This window comes from Carassius auratus, chromosome 9, assembly GCF_003368295.1.
Source record: "Carassius auratus strain Wakin chromosome 9, ASM336829v1, whole genome shotgun sequence".
Taxonomy (NCBI): domain Eukaryota; kingdom Metazoa; phylum Chordata; class Actinopteri; order Cypriniformes; family Cyprinidae; genus Carassius; species Carassius auratus.
Genome location: NC_039251.1, coordinates 26028573 through 26051425, shown reverse-complemented (window position 1 = coordinate 26051425; position 22853 = coordinate 26028573). Strand labels below are relative to the sequence as shown.

General features: G+C 37.2%; 3 protein-coding genes across 6 annotated transcripts; 1 reads left to right on the top strand and 2 right to left on the bottom strand.

The window, feature by feature from the left end:
* Window positions 1-286: 286 nt before the first annotated feature.
* On the top strand, window positions 287-7400 carry fhl2a (four and a half LIM domains 2a). Of its 2 annotated transcripts, none has more exons than XM_026272317.1 (6): window positions 287-439; window positions 3969-4145; window positions 4315-4489; window positions 5375-5544; window positions 5731-5917; window positions 6812-7400. In XM_026272317.1, the coding sequence occupies exons 2-6, from the start codon at window positions 3990-3992 to the stop codon at window positions 6961-6963; spliced, it is 840 nt and encodes a 279-aa protein (XP_026128102.1). In that variant the 5' UTR covers window positions 287-439; window positions 3969-3989; the 3' UTR covers window positions 6964-7400. The 2 variants fall into 2 exon arrangements, with proteins under 2 accessions (XP_026128102.1, XP_026128101.1); XM_026272316.1 differs by lacking the exon at window positions 287-439 and adding an exon at window positions 2990-3252.
* Window positions 7401-9956: 2556 nt separating this feature from the next.
* Window positions 9957-16025, bottom strand: c9h2orf49 (chromosome 9 C2orf49 homolog). 2 transcript variants are annotated; one of them, XM_026272319.1, is made up of 4 exons: window positions 15858-16025; window positions 15501-15640; window positions 10878-11229; window positions 9957-10730 (listed from the first exon to the last, which is right to left on the bottom strand). In XM_026272319.1, exons 1-4 carry the CDS (start codon window positions 15990-15992, stop codon window positions 10677-10679), a joined length of 681 nt encoding a protein of 226 aa, XP_026128104.1. In that variant the 5' UTR covers window positions 15993-16025; the 3' UTR covers window positions 9957-10676. The 2 variants fall into 2 exon arrangements, with proteins under 2 accessions (XP_026128104.1, XP_026128103.1); XM_026272318.1 differs by having other exon boundaries at window positions 9957-10733; window positions 15858-16022.
* Window positions 16026-16809: 784 nt separating this feature from the next.
* On the bottom strand, window positions 16810-21662 carry LOC113108902 (high-affinity lysophosphatidic acid receptor-like). Of its 2 annotated transcripts, none has more exons than XM_026272314.1 (3): window positions 21254-21662; window positions 19395-19589; window positions 16810-18570 (listed from the first exon to the last, which is right to left on the bottom strand). In XM_026272314.1, the coding sequence occupies exon 3, from the start codon at window positions 18459-18461 to the stop codon at window positions 17334-17336; it is 1128 nt and encodes a 375-aa protein (XP_026128099.1). In that variant the 5' UTR covers window positions 18462-18570; window positions 19395-19589; window positions 21254-21662; the 3' UTR covers window positions 16810-17333. The 2 variants fall into 2 exon arrangements, with proteins under 2 accessions (XP_026128099.1, XP_026128100.1); XM_026272315.1 differs by having other exon boundaries at window positions 19438-19589.
* Between the last annotated feature and the right edge of the window lie 1191 nt (window positions 21663-22853).

The window sequence follows — 22853 nt, the reverse complement described above, 5'->3', positions numbered from 1 at the left end:
TTTTCAAGCATGTTTCAGGAATAGATACTCTTAGATATTTTCTTCTAGAAAACAAGACAAAACTATCATAAAAGCATGTGTTTTTTTTAATTGTTGAAATAGATTACAATCTTTTTATATTTATTTCAGAATAAATGTAATTATCACAGAAACTGAATGAGACCTTAAAAGGACATGGGACTGAAGAGGTAAGGGGGTATGGATGTGTGTGTGTGTGTGGATAAGCATATGGGCTTTATCTAGTGTGCTGGTACTTGTAGTGTTACTGTGTTGTATTTATAGCTCATCTTGATAGGAAAAGCCTGCCCAAACCCTACCACTCCAATTAGTCACCCCATAGGTGGAGTAATTTAATCAGGAGAGCATTCAACCCCAGCCGAGAGCCTCCACGCTCAGTCTGGCCAGACTCTTCACACAGACAGACAGCTCTTCTCCTGAGGTAAGAACCACAGGCGCTCGTGTCTTTACAGGTGGATTACTAACACCAGACCACACTCGTGAGCAATGATACAACTATACCATCCATCACTAAACCTGTGTTCTCTGTCAGAATTACTTGAATTTGTGCTAGTATCTGTCGATCACATCTGCTCCTTTATGGTTGTTCTTCTGTCATTCTGCATAATTGGGTGAGTCACTACTAGGTGAATATATCAAGAAGCATTAAAAATAAAAATCCAGTAAAAATTGCTTAAACGATTAATTTCTTTAAAACTGCAAAAAGTATTCATTTGAATCTAATGACTATGAATTGGTCTCATTTGTGTTAATGGGGTTGAAATGTATATGACACACTTAGGTCTATGACAGCTATAAGTCTCTCTTAAAACAGAAGATAAAAGACATTTATAGAGTCATGATGGGTGGTCAGAATCTTGTCTCACTCTCTCCATGGATCTGGATTGTGGGGGTGTGAAGTTTGTGTGTGGGGCGCAAACACAAGGTCTTAATCTCAGGAGGGTTAGTCTTCCATCCACCTGTCTGGCGTCTCTTTTTAGTGTCGACTAAAAGCTTTCCATTAATCTTTCAGACCTCTGCTACACTTTTAATAAGCATTGAGTGATATGTTTGTGGGATGACACTCTCAGATGTCTCCAAGCACAGCTGAGGATTATAAAAAAAGAGATTAGAGAAATACCAAGTCATGCCCGAGAGAGATCTTGTTAGAGGAGATCAGTTTAGATCAAGTGTGCTGGTGACCAAATTGGTGAATATGTTTAAAAGAGGGGTTTACAAACTGTCAAGAATTATTAATTTTGATATTTAAGCTTTAACAAACATCTTAATTTTTCAAATGAAGTATTACAGCTACCACCAAACTTGCTTGAATGAACGTAGTCTTGTCAAATTTTACAGGGTAGTTGCAGGCAATCACATAGTGAGGATTCTATGTATTTTCTGAACTGGACAATAAAGACAAATAACATTAGAAAAAGATTTCCCTTGACAACATAAGAGGAATCAGAAGAATGAACTGCGGTAGATGAAAATAAACCCAAGGATAATTATTTCATTATAAAACGGATAGTTCCGGTTCTTGATTCTGATTGGTTGAGCTGCGTTTGAAGCTGTTGTAAATTGCGCTACAAACACACACCTTTGTTTACTTCTGTGTGTTGCTCGGCAATCACTTTGTTGGAACCACAAATGTTTCTGATGAACTACATTGTTTGGTGTAAGAATATTGTTTTAATTTATATCATTTGCACTTTATTTGCTCTGTTTTATTTCGTGAAACCTTATGGAACTATTTGATAAAAGCAGTAAGCCCTGTGAATCCGTGGTTTACAGTGAATTTATAACAGCTAAGGGGGTTTTAGGCACTTCGCTTCTATAAACTGTTATAAATTCACTGTAAACCACAGTTTCTTTGGGCTTATTGCTTTAATCTATTGCATGTGATTTCATAAATAATTTTTTTTCTTTCCTAACAGTGTGTTTATTTGCTTGCTTTAGCACATCAGTATCACTGCACATTAGATTATCATTCCAAATTCAAGATTTTTGCATCCTACATTGAGATATGTCTATAGCAAAGTGGTAAGTACTGTATGTTTCCAAAGAAGCCCTGGATTTTTGAAACTTACAGAACTGGTTCTCAACCAGAGGGACTCATGATGACTTAAAATGATAATAAACAGTAAGTATATGATCAAACAAACATAAAAATAAATTAAAACAACTATAAACCAAAGAAACAGTTTCTTTTGAAAAACCAGGATCTTTTTGGAAAAGCACTGGTTCACAGCAGACACAGATAAGAGTGATTGATTGATGAATCATAAACAACTTTGTTAGAGTTAATTTATTAATTTTACTCTACCTAGGCAAGATTTTGTCAAGTTCAGTATGATGAAAGGAAAGGAAAAAAATGATCACACTTTATTTTAAGGTCAAATTCTCACTGTTAACAAACCATTTACTTTTGTCCTCAATAAACTCCTAAATGGAGTTTACTCCTCTTATTAATAGTTAGCAAGGTAGTTGTTAAGTTTAGGCATTGGGTAGGATTAGAGATGTAAAATATGGTCATGCAGAATGTGCTTTTTTATTCGTACTAACAAACAGCCAATATGTTAGTAATAGGGGATGCTAATAAGCAAGTTAATACTGAGAATTGGTCCCTATACTAAGGTGTTACAATTTTTTATTTTTATTTTTTTCGTAGCACAGTATAGTCATGGTCGTACTGTGTACAAAGCACCTAGTAAGTCATGGTCAGACTTGTACTTAGAGTCATGGACAAACTATTTCCACAAGAAAATATAGTTAGAATAACCTGCAGTATGCTATTTTGATAGTGTGAAAAGACGTAGAACCTAATGGAAAGAATTTAAATGGCTTGCCAATTGGATGGAGAAAGGGAGAAAGCCTGAAGAAGTGAGACAGCAGAAAAGGGCAAGACAAACAGGAAGCAGAGGAGGGGGGAGAGAAGGACTGACTGTGCAAGTCAAAGAATTTTCTTAGAAGGATTTTAAGCAAGAGAGCCGCTTCTCCTGGTTTCCATCTGCTGCCTTTTATGGTAAAACAGTAGAGGGGGATTTGGTGTAGTAGTGAAGCCCTGACCGGACGAGGGCTCAGTTAGACACACTCACAGCGGGACAGCAGGGGGCTGAGGAGCAGGGAGAGAGTGTGAACGGGACACTGGGGACCCCTGAGGCGGTGGCACAGAGTTAGGCGGCACTCAGCATCACAGGGCTCATGGGAACAATACACAGAGAGCCTTAACAGGTCCAGGACTCAGACAGCAGCGTGAGTAGATGTCATTCTGTTATTAGAATAATTTAGAAGAAGTCACAATTTCTCTCTCAGTTAATTTCAGATAAGATACACAATGAACACCAACGTTTCTTTGAATGATCTGCTTTGAATCAGCTTTAGAATCGGACCAGTGTGACAATATAATTATTTGGCTTATTACAGAATAGATGGATTATTCTCAGAAAAAAAGTCAGTTCATGATGATGTTTCTAGCTAATCGCATCCTTGCCAGCAGAGGCATATTTATATATGCACACTAACACATGCTGATACACAACGTAATGGCTGACAGCTGGAGGTGAGATAACAGGCTGGTTACGATGCTATGATGTACTACACTGTGGAATTCCAGTGAGCTCCGTCCACTGGAAACTAAAAAAACTCAAATGGCATATCAGAAATAATAAAATAACACTGCTCTAATGATGCATGAAATTCTCAAGCAAAATCTGATGATCATGTTCTCCAGCATGATTTGAGATGATCTAAAGAACGTCATTCCAACATCTGGAAATAATTTCACAATCATTGTATAAGTGACCTAGAAATAGTGTAGAATATGTGTTTCTTAATAAAGGTATTGAAAACTATTCAGTTTATTGGTTTAGGTTACGAGACGGAATATCTCACAACTCAAAAGTTAATGAGCAAAGATTGCAATCATCTTCTCAGAGTTTCGATTATATTCACACATCTCTTCATCACAGGACTGAAAGGCAGAAGTAAAGATGACCGAGCGTTATGACTGCCACTACTGCAAGGAGTCCCTGTTTGGGAAGAAGTATGTTCTTCGTGAGGAAAACCCTTACTGTGTGAAGTGCTACGAGAGCCTGTACTCCAACACCTGCGAGGAGTGCAAGAAACCCATCGGCTGCAACAGCAGGGTAACCGCACTTCAAATAACATGCTTTATGAAGTGGCGTAAAACGGGCCAATCAGATTAGAGCTTGCAGATCTGAAAAAGTGTATCAAACAGACTGTGGATGGGACCATATGTGTGTTACGATCTCTAGTTCAACCATTGCCCTGAAAGTACATCTTTTGTGGCTTTAGGATCTGTCCTACAAGGACCGTCACTGGCACGAGGACTGTTTCCACTGCTTCCAGTGCAAGCGCTCACTGGTGGACAAGCCTTTCTCCACCAAAGACGAGCAGCTGCTGTGCACCGAGTGCTATTCTAATGAGTACTCCTCCAAATGCCATGAGTGCAAGAAGACCATCATGCCTGGTAAGAGATCCTTCATTGTGGGAGGAACTATTACCTCATTTCAGTAGATGTGTTTTTTATACTCATACACTGCCATAAAAATCATAATTATCCATTCGGCGACATTCTTCCATTAAAGCAAAAGAAAACAGCTTTCTTTCACACAGAGACAATCTTTGCCAAAGCAAGTGATCTGCTCAACTGGTAATATATATTCATTCATAACTCTTCAAAAACAGGTCCTCATGACCATGTTAAAATGTCACACTCTTATTAACCCATTATGTTTTATGATCAACCACCCTTATTATAATATTCATCAATGGAAATGGATAGATGGCACCAAGTATAGATTTATTATATGCGTAGTAGCGGTTTTGGCGGTTTAATTGACGTGATTCAGTTTGAGGTCACAGTCCTGTGGAATGTTCCAGCTCTCACTGAGCGAAACTTAATATTTCAAATCTGGAGCACATGGATTTAAAAGATATGAGCCAGACATTTTAAAACAATGAAACTCTGTGCTGTCTCTGTTTACACCACTGCTGGCCGGTGCACCATGGCTGGTGTTTATTGGCCTTTCGTCTGGATGTGTTAAAACAGAATTATGCTCGGTCTACTTAACAGCTAAACTTTCCTGCTGTATTACAGATCAAATGGGGAGTCCTGTAAGCCTGATAACGGTTATGTGACTGATAAGACTATATACAAGCAATATTGTGTCCTGTAATGATTATTTATATAGATTTGGTTCTTATAGAATTTGGCATAAACTTTGTGAATTGTACATTTTTCATAATATGTATTTGTTGAATGTTATGGATCGCAGTATCGTTTTAACATGCTCCTCTTCATAAGAGGGATGTTGTTGTATTTGGGTTAAGATGGCTCTCTTCTCTCCCTCAGGCTCCAGGAAGATGGAGCATAAAGGAAACAGCTGGCATGAGACCTGCTTTACATGCAAGCGCTGCCAACAGCCAATTGGCACCAAGAGCTTCATCCCCAAAGACAACCATAACTACTGCGTGCCCTGCTACGAAAAGCAGTTTGCCATGCAGTGTGTTCACTGCAAGAAGGTAGTCACAGCTGAAGTAACCTACAAGCTACAACACAGGAGTTGAATATACAAGCTTCGAGTACATTAAACATTAAGACACCAGTCAACTATGAGTGAAATATAGTTCATGCAGTCACAAAAGCATGCTATTCTGTTAATAAATAACAGGGATCCTATGTCTTCTTCTCCTTCCTTGTCTGTGTAGCCCATCACCACTGGCGGTGTGACGTACCATGACCAGCCGTGGCACAAGGACTGTTTCCTGTGCACTGGATGTAAGCAGCAGCTGTCTGGCCAGCGCTTCACCTCTCGTGATGACTTTGCCTACTGCCTCAACTGCTTCTGCAACTTGTATGCCAAGAAATGTGCCTCCTGCACCACCCCCATCAGCGGTATGCACAATCCAACAAATGAAACTACAAAAATAGAAATAGCTTCTATACGGTATCACCATAAATTCTCATCAAACCGATCATGCACGATGGTTTGGAATCAGAATTGTGTGCCATTCAGAATTAAATTGAGAATGTATTTAAATCACAAGCCCATTCTTGAATATAATTCAATGTTGTTTTTGTTAGCTAAAACTTAAATTATTACAAATATTTTTTTTGTGTTGTTAACTGCAATAAAGCTGAAATAAAAATAAAAAACAATTATTCTAACTAATATTGCAACTAATTGAAATAAGTTTGAATGGAAGTATTTAAACAAAAATAAAAGTAAATGAAATCTAAACAGAGCTATTTATAAACATAAAAACAGAACAGCAAGAAATTTTTTAAAATTAAAATTAAAAACAAAACTGAACAAACATAAAAGTCAATCCATAATATTAACAAATGCTATGATAGTAATACTAAAATAACAAACAGGTTAAAAATGTTTTTAATTTAAGTAGAACTTAAATGGAATTACATTTATTAAAATTTATAAAATATATAAAATGCGATTTTTAATGGCAAATTTAGTTTTTCAGTCTAAATTATTTAAATGCAAATAAACTATATATACTTTTAGTACTGTTATAGTCATTTATTTTAAACATTCTCATTATATTTAATGAATTAACTTTCATTTAATGGACCAGAATATTCCCTGAAGTTGCAAAACTCCAGTTTCATTATCCTGCAGCACATGGCCAATTCAAATTCCAGAACTGAAAGGGAGGAAACTCTTAAATTGTCAACCCTGTTTCAAATCTGCCAGCACCCACAAACTGTTATGCAATACAGCAACATCTCTTTGTTTGCCAGTGCTCATAACATGTTTGCAATCACCTATAGGACTTGGAGGAAGCAAGTACATCTCTTTTGAAGAGCGCCAGTGGCACAACGACTGTTTCAACTGCAAAAAGTGCTCAGTGTCTTTGGTGGGCAGAGGTTTCCTGACCGAGAGAGATGACATCCTGTGTCCTGAGTGTGGCAAAGACATGTGAAAGAAAGCAAGAAACAATTAGAGCATGCATGACATGCTTAAAATGTTAAAACCAAAGCATTGGCAAAGCATGAAACAGTGTGAACAATTAATACATTTAGGTACTCCATGGAAACATAGTTAACATTGTTGTAGCAAAGATTATAATAGTGTATGTAGCAAGAGGCAGATTTTCTATATTTCAGGAGAGTTTCAGCTTGCTTTAATATGAAGACTGAGGAAAGAATCGGTCTTAAAGATTAAAAACTGTAAAAGTGAGGATAATAACCATTAATATCTCTTTCAAATGTCTAACCAGCTCTCTGATGTGTTGCATAACCCATGTCTTAACTTGCAAAAAAAAGTATTTTGGTCTTTACGTTTACCCAACAGTTGAGAACGAATTCTAAATCAAGTACATTTAATGCAATATCAATAAAGCTTATTAAAATAAATCAACTACATGTTTTTTGTTTCTCTTAATGAATGACATGAACCAGAGATGGGACCAAGTCACACATGTGCAAGTCTCAAGTAAGTCTCAAGTCTTAACCTTCAAGTCTCAAGTAAGTCCCAAGTATTTTTTTCTTGGGCAAGTCAAGTCAAGTCAAGTCACAAGCTATGTCAAGTCAAGTCCAAGTCAAGTCACCTTAATATTGTTATTTTACCTGCAGAATCTGATCTTAATAAAGTTAAAAGACAAGATATAAGTAACTGTCAGTAAATTAAAATAATTTGGATTTGCATTGTAAATACTCATGTTCAGTAAAATACATCATAGAATCAAACAAAATTGTAACTTCCTAAAATTATTTATTTTTCACTTCTGCCAACAGTGTTTGAAATGTTTTACATTTTCAACATTGAGTCCATAAAACAAATAACAGCTAAACATCCAACAGACTCCTCTCTGAACACCTCTCTCTCTCTCTCTCTCTCAAACACAGTTTACATACAACATTAAACTTTGTTACATTTCTCCTCTCTCTCTCTCTCTCTCTCTCACACACACACACACACACACTCTCTCTCTCTCTCTCTCTCACACACACACACACACACACTCTCTCTCTCTCTCTCTCTCTCTCTCTCAGTATAGAATATAAATATGACGTATTTTCAGTTGTTTCATACTTTTTTGTTATGTACAGTACAGACCAAAAGTTTGGACACACCTTCTCATTCAAAGAGTTTTCTTTATTTTCATGACTATGAAAATTGTAGATTCACGCTGAAGGCATCAAGGGCTATTTGAGCAAGAAGGAGAGTGATGGGGTATATATATATATATATATATATATATATATATATATATATATATATATATATATATATATATATATATATATATATAATGTGCACTTCTCATGATTGGGTAATCGCGGCGGCTACATTTGTTTTTCTGATTAATTGTTTTGCTCTATGAGAAAGACAAGGTAACAAAATATTCGGGGCTTATGCCCCCTTAGCCCAGCCCTAGCGCCGCCCCTGGAATGCGTTTTTTGACGGCCTGCTAGCAGGTCATTAGGGGCCGTTCACAGCATGTCTTTTGCGCGCGCAAGTTCGCTATTTCCAATGTAGGCGCGCGGTATGCGCGCTCATAATGGAAGCAACGCGCTCACGACGCGCACCGCATCTTGTTAAAACTTTTCAGAATGCCGCAAGCGCACCCCGGGTCATGTGACAATAACTAACCAATCAGCTTCATCCTTTCCCGTATCAACGTTGAAAGCTCAGCTAAGATGAAGGAACAGCTGTTCATAGCTGTATATGGATTGCCATTTTGAAATGAATTTAGTAGCAGAGCTACTGCGAGCGATTTTTAGTGCTGCAAATCCATTTATCCTTTGCTGAAATTTCCGCATCTTCATTGAGAGAGAGTGTGTCATGGATGCTTAGCAACGACAGACGCCCCAAGGAGCACTTCTGCCCGAGCGCTTTGGAAAGAAGGAGAAAGCGGCGCACCCAGCGTTTTCCACGCGTTTTTAGGCGCGAATTATTGAAGACAAAAGCGATGACCGTCGGTAACCCTCAGGCTGACATGTTGATGTGATGTGATATCTGATTTAAGTGGGCGTGGTGTGTGTAAGGTAGAGAGGGCATGACTGATGATAGTGTCCTGATCCAGTCTCGACGCTATTCTCAGCCTGCGCTCCAGCTGAGTAATCAACTTTATTTTAAAAAATAATTTATATATTTTATATTCAAACTGAAAACATGATGTGATTAACACTCAAGTCATTCAAGTCATCGTGTCTCAAGTCAAGTCAAGTCCCGAGTCTTTAACTTCCAAGTCCGAGTCAAGTCTCAAGTCCTAAAAATAGCGACTCGAGTCGACTCGAGTCCAAGTCACCGAGTCACAAGTCCCCATGTCTGACATGAACTGAGCTATTGCACTAGCAAGAATTCAGTACAGCTCAAACAATAAAACAGGACAATAGAGCCCCCTAGCGTTGACAGTGACCATGCAAAACAATGTGCATCCTATTATCATATGCAAAATATATTGTCAAAAAACGTTATGCTTTAACCCTCTCAAGGCAGACGTTGCTGATTTGCAACAGTTAAAAACTAAAAACCTTATCACTCCAGATACAGAGTACTAAAAATTTGACTAAAGGTTACTAAAGTTACTAAAACTTAATTTGAGCCTGAGAGGGTTAATGCTTGAAACGAGTTCTGAAGACTTATGTGAACTGTGTTTAGGTTTAAACATCTTGAGGATGGAGCACGCAGTGTAGGGAAAGCAGTCAAGTGTTTTACATCCATTTGTGACATTTTATAGATTTGATAACTTAGTTCTTATTACTATGTTTAACATTTTAGAATAGCCCGGGTTTGGTTCATATTGTAACAGGATTTGGTTATAGGAATTAAATTAACTTTTATTTTACGGCTATTGACTGTAAATTTCACTGATCCATTATTAACTTAAGCATATTATACTTTTTATACATTTACAATAATCAGGGCGATCCCTGAATTAATAATAAAAAAAAAGAATCACAAACACCGTGACCAATGATCTCAGCCATTTATTTTATCAGGCTTGTTGTCACTGAGGAACATTCCATGCAGGTCAATAAAAACTCAATTCATAATGTCTAGAAAAGACCACCACTAAAAGACATACATGTGAAACACCCTTCATATCATTTTCTTACTAAAACACATCAACGTATGATGCAATACACACAATTGTATTTTGGACCTTTGGGGCTAGGAATACAAAAATGGTCGAGGGATTTACCTGATAATGGCTAAAGCACTTGCAAACATTTTATTGGAGAAATAAGAGATTTCTTCGAAATGCCACTCAGTACAAGCACATCCAGTTACTGGGAATACTTCTATACCAGTAAAACACTGCAGCCCAATGGAAAGCATGTCCATTCTCCATCTAAGTGGATTTGATTGACCAACATAATTCACTCACAACGGAAAATGTGTTCATTGCAAGAATTATATTGCTAAAAAAAGTGAAAAACTGATCAGTCTAACATAAAACTGCTAGGAATGTCTCGGTTCCTTCACCACGCATCAAGTCAAAAGCAGAAGTGTTTCCTAGTGTGAAAAAACCAGAGGGTCACATTTCACGAGTCACCTTTCCTGAGGCTGGGAAGTAAAGATGTGTGACAAGAACCCATCTTTCAAATTCTGGGGTCTGTCTTTGCCTCAGAGACCCAGCAGACGACATCAGTGGCGTTGAATGTCCATCCCAGATGACTTCACAGATTATGGCCATGTGACATGTTGAATCTTTTTCTTTGCATCAGGTGACTTAATGTCCTTCTGCCACAAAACAAATAAAAAATATAATAAAAATAAATCAGAGAATTACCATCAGAAAACCTTAAAGACTCTCTCTTATCTACTCCACACAACACCCGTCAAGTTAAATAAGCACTGTTTCAATTGAGTTAGTTTTATACTCACACTAGTGTTGGGTTCTCCATCACTGGGGGACGTGCGCTTCAGTTTAGACGTGGTGTTGTTTGAATGTGCTGAGGAGTTGGCAGTTTTGGAGTCATTACAGGGGCTCTTGGGACCGGCCCCTGGTGATGACACTGGGGTCTTGTTAGAGGAATTGGAGGAAGAGTTTGTAGAGGTCCCCGAGAGCTTGCGTATGGGGTTTGTGAGATTGATGCTGGACACTGGAGGCTTTAGTCGGTCTGTGGTGACGGGCGCTGGTGAAGGATCAGGTTTCTTCATCTTAACACTGCCAGTGTTCGTAGAGCTGCCGTCAAACACAATCAACGGCCTCTTCCTGCCACTATCACTGCTTGAACTGAAGCCAAATAGAGAAAATACTTTGGCCATTTTCATTCAGGTACAGAACACAGCCATGAAAATATAAAATATTAGTTTATTTCTCACGATTACCTCTCAAACTTTTAATTCTGCATACTTGTTCATCAAGTTCAGTTAAGAAACATGCAATCAAGTTTTGTCATCAAACAAGCAACAGCAATGAGATTTCAAAGCTGTGTGGATGTATGCATAATAATATGCAAAAACTATTTTTCAGTAGTAGGGATCGACCGATATGGATTTTTTAGTGCTGATGCCGATTTTATCCATCAGCCTTAGCCGATGACCGATACGGACCACCGATTTTCTTGAGCCGATATTTGGAGCCGATACTGCTTTTTCTCACTCAATTTACATCATAAAAATGACAAGATGATACCAAATGTTACAAGTATCAATTTAAAAAAGGAACATTTATTGAACTTAATATGGATGGGTGTACTGCATATGGTTAACTGTGCAAGGGTAAAAGGCTTTAATCAACATCTACAACACAGTCTTGATGATGCATTGCTTGCTGACGCATTATAATCAGGTCATCACAAAATGTCCTGACTGTCAACATTTAAATAATTTAAGAAATTAAAGCCTGTGGACGCCTGTCTGTAAATAATGCCTGGAAAAAGAAAAACTATCGGTGAGCGTAGAAGCCACGTATTGGTAGGGCTGGGTATCGATTCAGATGTTCCAGATCAATTCGATTTCGATTCTTGATTTGATTTTCTATACTCTATTCTCCTCAATCAATATAGATTTAATACAAATACTATATTTATAAAAAAGAACAGTGAACATAAGTTTACAAGTTGGTAATTAATAAAAAGAAATTAAGAGCCACAAACCTATATATTAATAAACTTTTATTGTAGGTACATTTTAAAACAGAACCCATCTCTAATTTTCAAATGCATACAATTGTGTTAAATAAATACAATACAATTTTGAAGCAAGATGAAAAATGTATGCTGAAAAAAGTCAGAACAGTCACATTCCTTGATCAAACAGGATCAAGTTATTTCATTTTTTTAAGATAAAATCATCATACAATTGTACAAAATTTGCTGTAACATTGAGGCTACAAGCCTATGAACAATGTAGGACAAATAATATTGGTTTATTGGTGATAGTTCACCCAAAAATAAAAAAAATGTCATCATTTATGAATGTATTATTCATCATGTATAACAATTTCTTCTGCTGAAAAAAAAAAAAAAAAAAAAAAAAAAGATTTTTTGAAAAATATGGGGAACCAAACAGTTTTTGGTCTCAAAATGACTTTTTTTTTTCTAATATTACGGAAGTCAACTTTTGTGTTCAACAGAAGAAATTCATACATGATTTGTAGTATTACTACAGCATTTCACCTCTGCATTACAAATCACGCAAACAGCTTTGTTCTTGTCCACAACACTATCGTAGTAGTCTTGTGAAATCTAAAATGCTTCCATACCTCTGACTTTTTATGTGAAGGTGGCATCAACGTTGACAATGTACCCGAAACCGCCATTTTAAGCCCTGAATGAATGAATGACAGGTTCGCCTCTCGCACTCCCCCGAGTGCAAAGCAAATCTACTGGCGAAGACTAGTATTTATATTAACTTTAAACTTGCATTCAATGTTTGTGCAAATAAATATGAATAAAAAAAATAAAAAAAAAATCGATTCCTGGCCTTTGAGAATCGATTTTGAATCGAACACATTTTTAAAAACGATTACAGTATTTTTCGGACTATAAGTCGCATTTATTTAGAGAACAAAGAAGCAAGAGAAAACATTACCATCTAAAGCCGCGAAAGGCACTATATGCTGCTTAGTGTAGGCTACAGGAGCACTGAGCAGCATAGAGCACCCTCTCGCGGCTGGAGACGGTAATGTTTTCTCGGTTCATTTCTGTCGATTCAAGTCAAATAAATTTTAAGGTGAGACACTGCAGGCAAAACACTGTTTTTTCAAGAACCTGAAAATTTTTGAGATTTTGGGCTTTTTGGTTTTTCATAAAGTGCTTTTTCAAACTAGTGGAAGGAAAACATCCAAAAGACACAGATAAAGTGCTATAAAAGAAACACTTAACAGTTTGTGTCAATAGATTTAAATAACAATACATATTTTTAAAGGCTGTTTTCTCAAAATGAGTTTTTTCTTCAACACTGAGCCATAAATCTCCACTTCAGTAGCACTTACACACACCAAACTTGACATTTTTATTCCTGACTATATTCTGAAGGTTTTTACAGAGGGATTTGTTCAAATATATTTTCCTTGATTATATACAACATTTTATTCCCCCCAAAATTGTGAAAATATATTGTTTTCTGGCTGTTCAAAGTATTTTCCGAATTATGGAGTGACAAAAAAGATAACCAGAATTCCCTCAGTAAAAACATTTGACTCTTAATATGTCAAAAAAAAAAAAAAAAAAAATTGAAACTGACTTCATCTAGTGTTCAGATTTTTGTACTAGACATTTATGCAAATTAGTACATATTTCATTAAATAATGCCTCATTTGCATATTTAAACATAACATTTTTGAAAACTTGTAATACAAAAAAGGTTCACAATAATCAATGTAATCAATCAACTGGGTAAGTAAGTTGATAAGTATTAGTTATTTTTTTTGCCCTATTCACCTGCAGTGTCTCGCCTTAATTTTAATAAATAAGTCGCACCTGACTATAAGTCGCAGGACCAGCCAAACTATGAAAAAAAGTGCGACTTAACGTCCGGAAAATACGTTAATCGGAAAATCTATTTTTTTTTTACCCAGCCCTACGTATCGGCCGATACAGATACACGTAAAAAAACTCAAAAATCGGCCCGATATATCGTTCTACCCGTATTCAGTAGTTCAGATGAATAAAGTTTTTTTTTTTTTTTACTATACATTTACTTTCTGCTCTCTTGTAAATTGCGTTTTTGGACAAAAAAATATCTGGGTTCATAATCATGAAATTGTTATTAGTGACCGATGACTGTGCATAAGCAATTCTGTACATGATACAAATGATGAGAATATTTTGTACATTTCATCCTGTAAATATACCAAAACTTAAGTTTTGATGAGTAATATGCAATGCTTAAAACTTCATTTGGACAACTTTAAAGGTGATTTTCTAAATTTTTCTTGAATTTTTGCACAATTAGATTCAAGGTTTTTAAATAGTTGCATCTCAGCCAAATATTGTCCGCTATCATCATTGTTTACATTTAGCATATAGACGCTTTCTACAGAACGTAAACAACACTGATTACATTGATTACGTTCTGGGGTACTCTCCAAAATGTTAGAAGGGGAGAATAATTGTTGAATAAATTGTTACTATTGGTTTCTTTGCACACAAAGTGTATACTCGCAGCCTTGTACAATTAAGTGGATATAACTGCAGATCTCCAAAATGGGGCGTGAACTCCAAAATTGGGCAGAACCTCCAAAATGGGGCGGGGTCTCCTTTCACAAAAGACTTTCACCATTGGCTGTAGCTTCAGCCAATTGTTACAGACTTACATTTCAAAATAAAACGTTATAAATTAAACATTGTTTCTAGTTCATCTAAAATAAAATGTGTTTTAAAAAATAAATATTCTCCACGAGAGCAGAGGCCAAAGCTTGTGGCCAAGTGGTGTTTGGACCCAAGTTTGAACCTCTGCTTCATGATGTAAACGGGAATCACTTAGGAGTCGTCCCAGCAGAGGGGAAAGATTTTATTAGTTTTATCCCAAGCAACAGGGCCATCCCGGAACACGAAATTCACAGGCTAGGAGGGGGTAGTGATGATGGGTGTAACTAAAAAGGTGCCATTGAGCGGTGAGTCTCATATTGCATAATCTCATTAACTGTTTATTTCCTGAACTGAAACTTTCTTTACCACGCTATTCAGCGCCAATCCCGCCATTCAGTCAATGTCACTGGTTAAGGTAAGGTGTGGGGTAGGTTTAGGGGTTAGCATTTTTTGTTGCTTAGTTTAGGAAACACTTTAACTGACAACCAAGAAAAACTTCAGAATCAGCTGTGGGGCGGAGTTTGCACTGAAGTAGATTGGGGGAAAAATTGTGAATGCGTGTCATGCACCTGTCTCTCAATGGTAGGAAGCCACGCCCTATTTTGGAGCTCCAACCCCGTTTTGGAGTTCCCGCCCCTATTTGGAGATCTCCAGGCTGCAGTTATACTCTTCTCTGTAAAATTACGGTTGAACCCCTGATGTCACGTGTACTATTTTCCGATGTCCTAGCGAGTGTGCAGTAAGTTACCTCTGACGCGGTCTGCTCCGCTCCACGCGACTCCCCCAGCGGCTGTTGGGCAGGTCCCTCTGCGGGAGAGGGATGACATGCCGCAAGTACAGATCTGTGAGCCGCTCGCGGTCCTCTTCATCACTCACTGCGATCTTCCTCTACAACACAACACAGCCACCGCTCGTTTGCTGCTATTCTGTGACTCACTCCTCGGACATCAGACATTTTTACTTGATCTTATTAAAATACACTTTACAAAAAATAGCCTGAGCTCGCCAAAAACAACTAAAATATGAGTATTCATATAAGAAACAAGCACGTTATGCGATGAAGCCTGCAGTAACCTGACAGATGTCACGTGGCTCTCAACCTCACCTCGTGTAACGTAAGCTGAATGAACTCCGGAGAAAGAAGCTCTGGGTGAAGGAGGAGGTCGAGTTTGGGAACATCTCCAGTGTTTGATGTGGCGCTTTTCGTTCTGTCTGTCCTGTGTGACGCCATGCTTCTCATCGGTTTCCGGTGAGCGCAGGAAGAAGCGCTTTTATTCTGCGCTTATGTGACCGACGTTTAACAGCGTATGACCATTACTGCCACCTGCAGTAACTTATGACAAAGTTATTTCAAATTTACACATATTTTCATATTTACATTTTTTTATATACATGGATGTACAACCCCAAAGAACTCCATGTTACAGATTGATGTAATTAATAGACAATTAATGAGCAAATATTTGTCCATTAACAACTAGCACTGGCTAATAACCAAATCAACTAAACATTGTATTTATTTGTTGTGAATGTTGTGTATTTCACTTAATCAATTTTGTGTTGGCTACTTAGCTATTTGCTACCAGAATATGTCTTCTATAGATATTACATTTGCCATCCTCCAATCTGTTTTTTGACACTGGGATCAGCCTTTGGAAAACACATATTCTACCCTTTTTTGTTCTTCAGTATTGACAGATTTCTATATTGACAGTATTTATATAGGCTTAAAAGTTACTGAAAAAAAAAAAACTTTTAAAATGGACTTTACTGAAAATGCCACGCTTATGAAGATGATGCATTCCAAATATTTCAGGGATGGTAAACATGTCTATGATGATAGCTTTATGAATTTGCTTGAGCAAAGTAATTCATTCAAAGTGGTAAATGACTGAAAACAGTAAGCAGAAATCATAATTATGTTGTTAAAATTAAGAAACATGAAGAATAATTTAGGTTTGACATTTATTATTATTATTATTTCTTTCTTTTTTTTTCTAAAAGGAAAACAAATTTTGGACAAACAACCAGCCAGTCAGTCGTGCAGTATCACTTTGGGACTGTTGTTCAAGGCAAACTCAAGATGGTTAACATTACTGACAAGCACAGCTTGAATGTATACCATATATTTCAAATTGATATGAAAAAGGTCAAGGTTTTGTTACCCAGTGGGTTGCACAAACAGATAAAATGTACAGAATGAATGCACTGTTAAAGTTGCTTTGGTTAAAAATGTCAGTCAAATGCATAAAAAAAAACTCACTTAACCATGACAAATTCTATGAAAAATGTCCAGTAAATCACCAGTTTATTTACTTTATTTGCCAATTTTGCATGTTTTACAAAACTGCAGAATCTGCAGAAGCCTTTCCGACAGAAAAATAAAGAAATTACCGTGTTCAGGAACATTTATGTGTATTGCTCTGATGAATTTCAGACAGCAGATGCTGTTTCCTTCATCACTGCAGATTATGGTGGGAGGAGTTATTTGTAAAGTCTTCAGTTCATAAATGTCCTTTATAAACATGATTTTAAATGTTTCATATCTTAACATTATCTTCATTATACTTTGGGGCAAACCCTAGACAGAAGACTGGGTCTCACTGCTGCACACATAGATGTTGCTGGGTCTTATACGCCTGCGACTTCGCCCGGGAATCTTGGGACAGAGATGACAGGTCTTGGGCATGAACTCCAGGCAGGCTTCACGAAACTTGCGGATTCTCCAGCAGTATATCACCGGGTTGAAGACTGCCTTGAGGTAACTCAACCACAGTGCCCCGATGCTGATGGGGTAAAAGGCCGGGCTGAGGTAGAAGCGTCTACTGAACACTGCCAGCAGACTCACCACCGTATGTGGCAGCCAACACACAGAGAAGCCAATGAACAGGATGAGGATAGTGGTGAAGGCCCTGGTTTTAAAACTCATGTCCACATTGACTTGGGGTCGCTGCAGACCGGTTAAACCCAACTTGCTGACATGGTTAATAGCGACGCTGCCTTCGCTGGTGTGATTATGGATGCGCAGTGCATTGCGTCGAACTGTGTTGAGAATACATAAATAGGAATATGACATCACTCCGAAGGGCACAAAAAACACAGCAACAGCAAGCAGAACTGTGTAACCTCGGTCCGCCAGCGATTCACTGTATCCCAGAATGCATTGCGGTACTTGTGCCCCGATCGCTGCTGTCCTCCAGCCGAGCACTGATGGTAAGGACACACAAAGTGACAGAGCCCATGACGCCGCAATAAGAATTTTTGCCCGATGTGGTGTCAGCTTGTCCTGCCGTTGAACTATAATGAGGAACCGATCTACGCTGATGATCAGAAGTATAGACACACCTTCTAGAACAAACAGCCAGTAAAGCATGACAGATATGCGGCAGAATTCCACTCCGAAACTCCAGTCCGTAGTTGCGAGAGTGACAGCAGTGAATGGCATGCATAGCAGTGACAGCATAATGTCTGAAAAAGCCAGTGTGGCCAAGAGCAGATTAATTGCTGAACGCATGGCTGGCTTCTGATACACTATCAGACACACAATGGCATTGCCAAGAAAACCAATGGTGATCATGAAGATCATGATGGCAGCCAGTGCCACCCTGAGAGTGGTGGGCATTAGGGCAGTATCAGACTCTTGCATCTCAGTTTCTATTGGTTCAAGAAGACCACACCCCTCTAATGAGCTGCCATTACATGTAAACATGGCGGCTGCTACCAGGTATTATCCATCCAAGGCTGGAAAGTCATAGATAAATCTTTGCCATGGTCCTGTGAGCTCCCATTAAGTGAAACACTCTTCTGTAAAACATTACCTGTAACAGAAGAACATAAGTTTGAGGAATATTAATAACAACTAAAAACCATATTATCATTTACACTTCTGTCAAAAGTTTGGGGTCGGTGCGTACAAAAAAAAAAAAAAAAACCACTGAAAAATTCCTATTATTCAGCGTGACAGTAAAGATTATTTAAATTGTTACAAAAATGTGTCAAAAAATGCTGTTCTTTGACCCTTCTATTCATCAAAGAATCCTGGAAAAAATGTATCATGGTTTCTACACATTTTTTTAAAAAAATAGAACAGTCAACATTGTAATAAGAAATGTTTCTTGAGCAGCAAATCAGCATATTTAAATGATTTCTGATCGATCATATGACACTGAAGAAGTCCTTGACTGCTTGTGTCATCACAAAATGTCCACTATATAATCATCCATCTGCTTAATGCAACTATAAGGAATGATGATATTAAGAAATTTTAAACATCAATATCAACAATTCAGAAAAGTGCTTCACAAATTGTTTTGACTTAACTTGATTTGAAAGGTTTTTCTAAACATCTTTTGTGTTCAGCTGAAGAATGAAAATTATACAGGTTTAAATGACATGAAGAGTGAGTAAATAATGACAGAATTTTCATTTTTGGGTGAACTATCCCTTTAAGAGCACAGAGGTGCAGTCTGTGATAGGATTTCAGTGAGTGACATTTTTATGACAGTACATCAGAACTGCATTATTCAGTAAAGACATATGGTGAAAACATTCTTTTAATATTTTTTTTTATTTTTATGCTTAAACATCTGTAAAGCAATCTGTGCAAAGCACAATATGAGCAATATGGTAAGCATATACGAACCACAATCATCATGTTTACTGACGAAAGAGAGAATGATGCTCACTCAGAGGATGCTGCTGTTGCCATGGTTACACTGGGCTGTTCTTTGCTAAGGACAGTGCAGATATAAAGGAGAATGCAAATTCCAAGAATTCATCACACATCTCTGCATGTCATCCTCTGACACCTCCATTGTCTTAGAAAAGACCAGAATACCTGCAAAACACAGCAGGACAGTAACACATACTAATCTGAGGGCATACTTCTAGCCGTATTTCAAGTAGTGATCATGGCTTGGCCAATAAGATTTTCATGGTTTATGAAATTGAAAGTCTCGTTTATCAAATTGAGAGGGACAGTGGACATTATGGTGCATATATTGAATTTTTTTCTCATTGATCTTCATACATATGGCTGTCAATCTATTTAGAAACTCACAGCATATGAAGTCTACAGTACAATACCATCCATTGGGGATTCATATGCAATTAACAGCATACATTATTAAGATTTTTGGGCATACGGTGTGGATCAGACACTGGGGTACAGGTGATGACAAAAGGAGATATGACAAACAGAAGCATGAGAATCAGGTAACAGAATCAAAATATCCTGAGAAATTTGAAGAATGCTGTTATGCACCATAAAACATAAAATGTTTGAAACATAATAATGGAATAACAACAAGATAAGAATAAATATACAATGAAATATGTTATGAACAATTAAATATTTATTTTGTAATGTAGAACACAACGAAGTAAATATATTAATGTATACTGTACAGTGAGTAGCCTATAGAAATCAGTGTACAATAAGTTTAGCAACTAAAACACATCCACAAATCAATCTCACTGAGTCTTTGTCATGGCTGTTTCTAAGACATTGATGTATTAATCGACCCATTCAGCATCCATCTAGCACCCATGCCAGTTTTTAGACAGCCATTGGCTTAAGTGTAATTAAAAACTAGAGACCAATATAACTTTGTGAACAAAACCGATAACAGTTATTTATATGTTTAAGTGTCCAGTTGACAACACGGAGAACAGATTTATTTTATTTATATTTTTTTGAACACAAGGATAAATAAAAGAATAAATGCTAATAATATCAGCAATAACATCATGTATAAGACTACTGTATATTGTTAATAGCCGATTAGTATTATTATTTTGTTTAACCTGTTTAGTTGCAAATATGGCTGATGGTCCTGTAATTGCAGTTTACGTTCATTGCACACTATTGCCATTCAAATTCTTATTCAATCCTGTTATAATATATAATGTTACTTGCTATATGTCTAGCAGCATGTGTAACATATTTTAATTTAGGCACCAATGCTTATATGTGAATTAAAAATAACCAGGTGTTTCCTACTGAACACACAGTGGCGTTAATGTTACCGGGTGCTATTTTTAGACACTCACCAAAAATTCATCTTAGCAGCTTATACTACAGAACCCATAACCTAAGTCTAAACATCAATCTAACTAATCTTAAATAGAAAGACTAAAAACGAAGAAACACAACAATTCAGTCTTCAGCAGCATGTTTTTCAGGAAGACATTCATTGGTTATTTAAATACAACAGCAGAACACAGTATTTGCAGTGAAATCTTAACTGTTTACAAATGCACGAAAACATTCAGAATTAAATGTTTATAGATGAAATGTATATATCACACGATAGGAAACGGATATATTCGAATTTTTAGAAAATGTCTAAGAGTGATACGCATAATAATTGTTTTTATGCATTGTATATGCATTGATCACACGATACATGTCAACTGATGCAACATTTCAGTTCTCACGTGCGCTCGCGCGCTAGCCAGATGTGACGTGATAAACCCAGCCAGATTGTGCGGTGATTTTACCTCTTATCCTCTGAAGTCCGTGTATTTATTGGGCGGTGAGCCGTCAAAATCCAAAACAGGTTGAGGACAAGATGTTATAGCGGCTGCCGTTGTAGTTTGATTTCAGAGAATTGCCATTGTTTCCAATGATGCGATTTCTTGCTGCATGAAACCAGAGAAAGGACTTTGATGAAACACAACCGTCGGGGTGTGGAGCTCTGGAGGTGTGACAGTCAGTCCATCACAGCTGTAGTATGAGCTTTATCCTTGAGGATTTCAGAAACTGCATCGGGAGGTCACTCTTCTACATACAGTACCTAATATAAAGCGCAAATGGTTCAAAGACTAAAGACGCTCTAATGTTTTGGCTGCAAGCTTTTTTGCTGTAGATAAAAATAAACTTTGCCAATGCAGGAATAAATAGATTGCTTTTTTATATTAAAATAATAAACAAATTGTAAACATACTTAAGCGTTACTGTTTTACTGTATTCATAAAAGACTTCTTAACAAAAAAAAAAAAAAAAAAAAAACGTGACCAAATGTCCCCGCAATGTAGCATAAGCAAGTACTCTCTCTCTCTCTCTCTCTCTCTCTCTCTCTCTCTCTCTCTCTCTCATACACATTTTGGTGTCTGTAAGATTTTATTTTATTTTATTTTATTTAAAAAAGTCTTTTATTATGAGTAAAAAATACAGTAAAACAGTAATGCTGTGAAATATTTTATAATTGTTTGCTTATGTTTATCTCAAAGTGTAACAATGCAAACAGGATTTCTGTAAGGCAGGGATAGGCAAGTCCGGTCCTGGAGGGCCACTATCCTGCAGAGTTTAGCTTCAGCCCTCATAAAAACTCACCTGCCTGTATCTATCTAGTAAAAAACACTGATTGCCTTGTTGTTCAGGTTTGTTTAATTAGGATTGGAGCTAAACTCTGCAGGGCAGTGGCCCTCCAGGACCGGACTTGCCTATCCCTGCTGTAAGGGGTAGATTTAGGGTTAGGGCCCCCTGCCTCAAATCTTACCCAGGAGGTCCAATGCACTGCAGAGTTTAGCTCCATCCCTAAATAAAATCACCTGTCTGCCATTTTTGAATGATCCCAAAGACATTGATTGACACTGATTAGCATGCTCAGGTGTGTTTGATTAGGGTTAGCGCTAAACTCTGTAGGAAAGTGGATCTCGAGGTCCAGATTTGAGGATCCCTGGGTTAGAGGATAAAAATATTGTTTAGTCAGTATAAAAGTAACAGAAGCCTATGGAAAGTTCCCACAGTTTACACAAACAAACGTGTGTGTGGGTGGTCTTGTATACAGCGGGTAAAACAAGTTTTGAACATGTCACCAATTTTCCCAGTAAATGTATTTCTAGATTCTACAGCGTCTAACACTTCAGTTTCATCCATTGCACCAAACCATAAACTGCAGTGCTTTACAACTAGGACAGGAAGAGCTAAATAAACTTATCACTGCATCTAAACCAACATGTTTATTAGATCCTGTACCCACTAAATTACTGAAAGAGTTGTTACCTGTAGCAGAAGAACCGCTTCTCAACATTATTAACTCATTGTTATCTTATTAATATGACATTGTCATAGATAGATTACAAAACTATACAGGAA

What these genes read in the sequence shown, in the direction of transcription:
- c9h2orf49 (XM_026272318.1), bottom strand. Translation starts at nt 15,992, where the DNA reads ATGAGAAGCATGGCGTCACACAGGACAGACAGAACGAAAAGCGCCACA. An exon ending in TTCAGCTTACGTTACACGAG is followed by an intron (nt 15,641 to 15,857) that starts GTGAGGTTGAGA and finishes GTTGTGTTGTAG; the next exon opens with AGGAAGATCGCAGTGAGTGA. An exon ending in CGGAGCAGACCGCGTCAGAG is followed by an intron (nt 11,230 to 15,500) that starts GTAACTTACTGC and finishes ATTTGGCTTCAG; the next exon opens with TTCAAGCAGTGATAGTGGCA.
- fhl2a (XM_026272317.1), top strand. Translation starts at nt 3,990, where the DNA reads ATGACCGAGCGTTATGACTGCCACTACTGCAAGGAGTCCCTGTTTGGG. An exon ending in AGTGTGTTCACTGCAAGAAG is followed by an intron (nt 5,545 to 5,730) that starts GTAGTCACAGCT and finishes TTGTCTGTGTAG; the next exon opens with CCCATCACCACTGGCGGTGT. An exon ending in CTGCACCACCCCCATCAGCG is followed by an intron (nt 5,918 to 6,811) that starts GTATGCACAATC and finishes AATCACCTATAG; the next exon opens with GACTTGGAGGAAGCAAGTAC.
- LOC113108902 (XM_026272314.1), bottom strand. Translation starts at nt 18,461, where the DNA reads ATGTTTACATGTAATGGCAGCTCATTAGAGGGGTGTGGTCTTCTTGAA.